At 39.5% G+C, this 6,541-nt stretch overlaps 2 protein-coding genes across 4 annotated transcripts in view; one reads left to right on the forward strand and one right to left on the reverse strand.

The window, feature by feature from the left end:
- LOC104770191 (serine/threonine-protein kinase CDL1-like) lies at positions 63–2,928 on the forward strand (the record flags this gene model as incomplete). Its single annotated transcript, XM_010494575.2, is given in 5 exon segments — positions 63–390; positions 886–1,085; positions 1,178–1,367; positions 1,600–1,991; positions 2,106–2,928. Coding segments are annotated over 5 exon segments (1,542 nt in total). The 3' UTR covers positions 2,745–2,928.
- The window catches only part of LOC104770192 (ISWI chromatin-remodeling complex ATPase CHR17), a 7,472-nt gene continuing 4,232 nt past the window's right edge, over positions 3,302–6,541 (reverse strand). Inside the window, exons 11-25 of one of the 3 annotated variants that reach the window (XM_010494577.2) lie at positions 6,289–6,509; positions 6,121–6,208; positions 5,955–6,048; positions 5,687–5,875; positions 5,547–5,581; positions 5,360–5,439; positions 5,175–5,264; positions 5,014–5,083; positions 4,865–4,919; positions 4,732–4,787; positions 4,482–4,647; positions 4,172–4,350; positions 3,861–4,076; positions 3,639–3,743; positions 3,302–3,539 (exon numbers count right to left, since the gene is read on the reverse strand). In XM_010494577.2, the coding sequence (XP_010492879.1) occupies positions 3,522–3,539; positions 3,639–3,743; positions 3,861–4,076; positions 4,172–4,350; positions 4,482–4,647; positions 4,732–4,787; positions 4,865–4,919; positions 5,014–5,083; positions 5,175–5,264; positions 5,360–5,439; positions 5,547–5,581; positions 5,687–5,875; positions 5,955–6,048; positions 6,121–6,208; positions 6,289–6,509 (1,662 nt within the window). In that variant the 3' untranslated portion in view covers positions 3,302–3,521. Of the gene's footprint in view, positions 3,540–3,638; positions 3,744–3,860; positions 4,077–4,171; positions 4,351–4,481; positions 4,648–4,731; positions 4,791–4,864; positions 4,920–5,013; positions 5,084–5,174; positions 5,265–5,359; positions 5,440–5,546; positions 5,582–5,686; positions 5,876–5,954; positions 6,049–6,120; positions 6,209–6,288; positions 6,510–6,541 lie in introns of all 3 variants that reach the window. The other 2 variants (XM_010494576.2, XM_010494578.2) reach the window with 2 other exon arrangements.

Here is a 6,541-nt window from a genome sequence, read left to right on the forward strand (position 1 = left end):
TTGTTGATCTGCCCGCTGGTCTCGATCTCTCTCCAAAGATCTTTAGTGAGAGAGAGAGAAAGAGAGAGATGCATTGAAAAAAGGCTGAGGCTTTTTGTGTCTTTAGTTCTCTAGTTTCTTGTTTCTGGTTACTGTAATAATAAAAAAAAAAATCTCGAGATGTGTTGAGCTTATGTTGGGATTCTCCGGTTGATTGGTTTTGTCGGCAGGGGTTTCTTGTCTTTTTTATTTTTGAATTTCAATTTGTCCAAAAGACTTAGCTTTCGGAGATGAGTGGGTGTTTGCCTTGCTTTGGATCTTCGGCTAAAGACGCTGCTTCCAAAGATTCGGTTAAGAAGGAAGTTTCAGCTAAAGACGGCTCAGTTACTCAGTCTCACCATGCCAGCTTAGGTGAATTTTTTTTCCGGGATCTGTTGAGTTTTTTCGTGTCTTAGATCGATTTGAGTTTCTGGGTTCTCATAAAGTTTGTACCTTTACTAATGATTTGGATATAAATGTTGATACTTTCTGATCTAATTCAGCTGTGCTTAGCTGGCTATGGAGTTTCTCGACTTTTAAAATTCCTGAGATCTGATGTGTTTTTGGGATGTTTGATTCTGCTTTTATGATACAATTTAGCTCCAAATTCTTGTTTTGTGTCCAGCTTATGTTGAGTTCTCTGTATATGGAATGCAATTAGGAGATGCCAAACTAGATTACTCAATTCTATTAATGAATCATAATTATGGTAGCTTCAGGGTTTCAGAATTGAATAGTTATTGATAAGGATGTCTCTGCTTGTTGACATCACTAGTTTAACAATTGTAGAAATGAAGACCAGTGAATCTGTTTTCCTGTACATTGAATTTGAGTGTGGAAGGTACTAACAATTCATTTACTTTGTAGATAAATCAAAGTCTAGACGAGGTCTTGAACAAAAGAAGGAGTTAACAGCTCCGAAAGAAGGGCCAACCGCTCATATCGCTGCACAAACGTTTACTTTCCGAGAGTTAGCTGCCGCCACTAAAAACTTTCGACCGGAATGTCTTCTTGGAGAAGGAGGTTTCGGACGTGTTTACAAGGGTCGTCTAGAGACCACAGGACAGGTGAAGTTCGTAAATCAAATTACAGAATCATCCTATTTTAAAAATTTTCATGTTGAAACTCGTTTACTAATTGGATTTTGTGTTTTTTGCAGATAGTAGCTGTTAAACAGCTTGATCGAAACGGTCTACAAGGAAACAGAGAGTTTCTTGTAGAGGTTCTTATGCTGAGCCTTCTGCATCATCCCAATCTTGTCAATTTGATTGGTTATTGTGCTGATGGTGACCAGCGTCTTCTTGTGTACGAGTATATGCCACTAGGATCATTGGAGGATCATCTACACGGTAAGAAACATTAGCAATTTTATTGAAACTACCATACACAGAAACCATGACATGGTCTACCGTATTGTAAATTATAATAGGATGCTTTGTTATTGTATTTGATATGATGGGATAGTCTATAGCTTTTCTTAATCTTTTCTTCGGAGTCCATTGATGGTGAACAAATGGAAAAGTTTATCTTGTAATTGTTTTACACACAGTCCTTGTAACTATTATAACTTTGGTTTTTCAGATCTTCCTCCGGATAAAGAGCCTCTAGACTGGAACACTAGAATGACAATAGCGGCAGGAGCAGCAAAGGGACTAGAGTATTTGCATGATAAGGCGAACCCACCTGTCATCTACAGAGATTTGAAATCATCCAACATTCTTCTCGGTGATGGCTATCACCCAAAGTTATCTGATTTCGGGTTAGCTAAGTTAGGTCCCGTGGGCGACAAGACACACGTGTCAACTCGTGTGATGGGTACATATGGTTATTGTGCACCGGAATATGCCATGACTGGACAACTCACATTGAAATCGGATGTTTATAGCTTTGGGGTTGTGTTTCTCGAGCTCATCACTGGTCGAAAAGCCATTGATAATGCTCGAGCACCCGGAGAGCACAACCTTGTTGCATGGGTATGTTAATAAATCTTTACTTTTTTGCACTCTCATGTGATAGTCAACGTTGAGATCTGAAACGTCTTTGCTGACTTGAACTGTTTGGGGCTTCTCTTTTGCTTGGTCACACAGGCTAGGCCGTTGTTCAAAGATCGTAGAAAGTTCCCAAAGATGGCGGATCCATCGCTGCAAGGGCGGTATCCAATGCGTGGTCTATATCAAGCACTTGCAGTTGCAGCAATGTGTTTACAGGAACAAGCAGCGACTAGACCGCTTATTGGCGACGTGGTGACAGCTCTAACTTACTTAGCTTCCCAAACATTTGATCCAAACGCGCCAAGCGGTCAAAACAGTAGAAGCAGTGGCGGGCCGCCATTTATCAGGACGAGGGATGATCGGAGGAGCTTGGAAGATGGGAGTAGCTTGGATAGTCCTGCAGAGACTCGGAGTCGGTTAGGGTCTCCATCGACTCACAAGAACTCTCCTGATTACAGAAGAAGAGACATGGTGAGGGAAGTCAATGCAGGATCAGAGGGAGGGAGCGAGACAGGAGGCGGGTCAGGGAGAAAATGGGGGTTAAGTGATTTGGAAGGGTCAGAGTCACAGAGAGGGAGCCCAGCGAGTGTTGGGAGGACATCGAGAGGGACTCCGAGGAACCGAGATTTAGATAGAGAGAGGGCTGTGGCGGAAGCAAAGGTGTGGGGAGAGAATTGGAGGGAGAGGAAGAGAGCTACCAATGGACCAGGCAGCTTTGATAGTACGAATGACTAAAACGGGGAAAGGGGAAAAACTGTGTATGAAAAGGAGAGAGCTTTTGTCTTTCAAGAGGCAAATGGAGAGAGAGAGAGGCTTTGGGGTCATTATGAACATTTGTCGGGTCAGGTCGGTCGGTCAGTTGTCGGATTTGATGTCTGAGTCGAGAGACTCTTCCTTCAATATTGTGGTTGAAGCTCAAGATCATATATCAAGGAAGAGTTTGAGAAAGACTGATGAAAATAGAGAGATTGGGCGATTAGGAGGCGAAAAAGAAAAGCTTCTTTTTTCATGTATGTTTTGGGGGGGGGGGGGGTTTCTTTTTCTTTCTTTTTCTTTTTTTTAATGGGTTGTATATGTAATATGGGAGGGAGAATTTGAGTCGATTTTTATAATTTTTTTCTGTACTGTTTGTAGCGTCTCTTACATGTATGGATTCGGTGTCTATCAGAAAGAGAAAAGGAGATTAAANGATTAAAAAAAAAAAAAAAAAAACTATCGTCTCTTTCGGGAAGTTGTGTTTGAGAAGAGACATGTTTTGTTCGGATCCGACCAGAAGAGCAGACTTTAACTACTGACTAGGAATATGTTATGTATTTCAACAAAAATAAATGTAAAAATACACGTAGTAGAAATAAGAGAAGTCGGAAATAATTGCAGGAATGTTTCCAAGTACATAATATTTGAACGGCTATGTCACTAGAAAAGCTTTTCTAACTAATTCTCCATTTTGGGATCATACATAGAAGTAATCATACATTTTTATGATTAGTTATGGATCCAACCCAGGTCTTCTTATCTCCTACGCTTTCCCTGCAGAGACATGAAGGTTTTAGAGTTAAAAGTGGTCTAGTTTGGTATAATAAGCAGCAAGATGGGCAATCTGTGTGTTTGGAAATTAATTCTGCATACCGAGCTAACATAATCATCCATTGACAGCTGCTTTCGTTTCTTCAGAATAGATGAGGGGCTCTCATTTGCTTGCCTACCCGAAGGTCGCTTTGATGGCGTTGCACTCTGAAACAAATTGTAGAACAGATCATGAGAAAACAATTCCACACTTTCTCTCCACTAATTGAGCACTAAAGTCTGTAACTGAAAAATGTGAACTTCAGATGTTCCTTCCAGCCTTACCTTTGCAAGCTTCTTTTCTTTGCGGGCTTGCCTCTCCCTCTCATCATATTCTTGGTTCTCTTTCTCAATCAACCGGATCAGTGTGTCACATCTCCTAGCAAGTTCCTGACTTGTGCGGGATTTTACAAACCAGTCAAACCTGAACACAGGGGATGTCCGAAACGCCGCCTTCAGCTCATCCCAGTTTCCATACCCAAGTTTATGGACCATGCATATCTGTTAATCACAGGTTTCTCAGGTCAAGACCATATTTAGAATGAATCAATATCAGTGAAATCTCAACCCAAAAGTTTGATAAAGAGATGTCTGACCATGAAGCGGTCGCACTCTTCATTGTACAGTTTCCCTTTGTTCTGACCATACTGAATCTTCAGTTCCAGCCACGGGTTTCTGTAGCGATCCAGTTTCTTCCCAATAGCTTTCATGATTTCATCTTTCCTAGAGATTCTTGCTTCTCCCCTCTCAATATTCTTGATGATTCTATCATAATCTACAGATTTAACAACATACAACAAGATGCAACGATTAATTAGCATTATATTGTTGTGTGGTAAAATATCCATCCAACCTTGATGTACTGCAAACATTCATAAACTTATTTAAAAATCTAGAGTTACTTACCATTCAGCTCCTTATATCGTTCTTGGAAAACTTGAGCATATCGTTCAACCTCTTCCTCTGTTTTCCCTTCCATCTCAGAGGCAATGCTTTTTATGTCGTCCCGGCCATACTTCTCACAGGCCCTAAGGAAGGTATTGAAGTCTCTTCTGCTCCATGTTGAGAAACCCTAAAAAATTATAACTGGATTCAGTTATAAAAAACCCATCAAAACAAATATCAACCCACAGTAAGGTCAAATATTTTCGCTTACCTCTTCCAGCAATAGTTCCTTTTCTTCCACTTCTTCAGCAGTTAAGGGATCTCCAACTTCTAAGAAAATATTGGTTATTAAGTAATAGGTTCAGTAAATAATGGAAGAAAGGAGGGCACAGACTGAGAAAAACCTTCAGGTTCATCGACTTCAATTGTGTCTTTCGTCTGAGTTTTCTGATGTGTTTGCTGAAACCAAAGGGAGACAAGTTGCTTTAGAACTAAACTAACCAGAGACAAACATTGAACACGTTACATAATAAGTTGATAAATTTATTCCCACCATAAGGTATCGCACTTCTTTTTCATACAGCTCGGTCAATCGCTGAGTGTTAAAGAACTGAAAATCATGCCTGCAGGATGGAAAAGAAATTAGATTGTAATGATAAAAATACCATCAAGACAGAAAGGTTAACTGCAAGCATATATGATTGATGTACTTACAATTGGGGCATACGTGGGATTCTAGGCTCTTTAGGTTTAGCTGGAGCACCTTGTCTCAGTGTTTGCTTGAAGTATTCAGTTTCAGAGTAGCTGAAGGGTGGGTAAATAAAAGTAAATTGTTAAAGTTAGATTTTGTTTAGGAAGAAAATAGACCACATAATGAGAAAAGTAGAAGGAACATTTACTTGCGCTTTCTCTCTCTTTTTGGTGGATCATTCCAATTCTCACTCACAATCTTCTTAAAATCCAGCTTGTTGTTCTCATCCTACCAAACAAAATCAGAAAAGAATTCAGCAAAAAAAATATTTGAAAAGGTGAAGAGAATTATCAGTATGCGTTAAACCCTTAAACCATTCAATTAACTAAGAGTACCTTATTGTCATCGTCAAAATCATAAAAGTCAGCGCCTGCAACATACCAAAAAATAGATTATTCGGACATCCCATTGTAGCATTACTCATGCAACAGAGTTACCATCAAAAACATGAAAAAGGGATAAACGCCGCGCTTACTGTCATCCATTTTAAACTGTATTGCATCTTCAGTGAACTTCTTCATCTTAGCATCAAGTTCAGCTGTTGCCTCTTCTCCTTTGGCAATGATTCTGTTAATATCCTCATCCGTAATAGTGCTATCTTTCGAACTAAACACCATTTCGGCACCATATCTCACCATTTGAAGTAACTCATCCTTATTAACAGCTGAAAAAGTAACAAAAATAAATAAATAAATAAGTGATAAAACAATGCATTTTTATAACCTCGGTACAAAAGCACTTACTTTTCTGTTCTGCCAATCGCCCTTGCTGAATAACCAGAGCATCAAGTGCCAACTTCTTGTAAGCTCTCTCGATGACTTTAGCCTCAATTGCATTCTGTATAAAAGAATGCATATTTAGTTCACGTTATCAATGTATTATACTTCATCCAAATGGGTCAAGTGTAACCTCGGTGCAGAACCGGAATACTTGAACTTCTTTTTTTTGACCAATCCTATGTGCACGATCTTGAGCTTGCAAGTCAACTTGAGGGTTCCTGCCAGAATCAAGCAAAACCATCTCATTACGCATAAAGAAGAAACTCATATATTACAACGGACACAAAAAGAGACTTACCAGTCACTATCATAAAGAATCACAACATCTGCAGTAGCAAGATTGATACCAAGCCCTCCAGCTCTAGTGGATAACAAGAAAACAAATTTCTCACTTCCTGGCTTGTTGTAGGCTTCTATGGAAGCATCTCGATCATCACCACCAGTATTTCCATCAATACGGCAGTACTGGTAACCACGATACATTAGATAATCCTCAAGAATATCCAATAGTCTTGTCATCTGATATAGATGAGCATATTGTTAGAATAATA

The sequence above is a fragment of the Camelina sativa genome, chromosome 20 (genome assembly GCF_000633955.1).
Source record: "Camelina sativa cultivar DH55 chromosome 20, Cs, whole genome shotgun sequence".
Taxonomy (NCBI): Eukaryota; Viridiplantae; Streptophyta; class Magnoliopsida; order Brassicales; family Brassicaceae; genus Camelina; species Camelina sativa.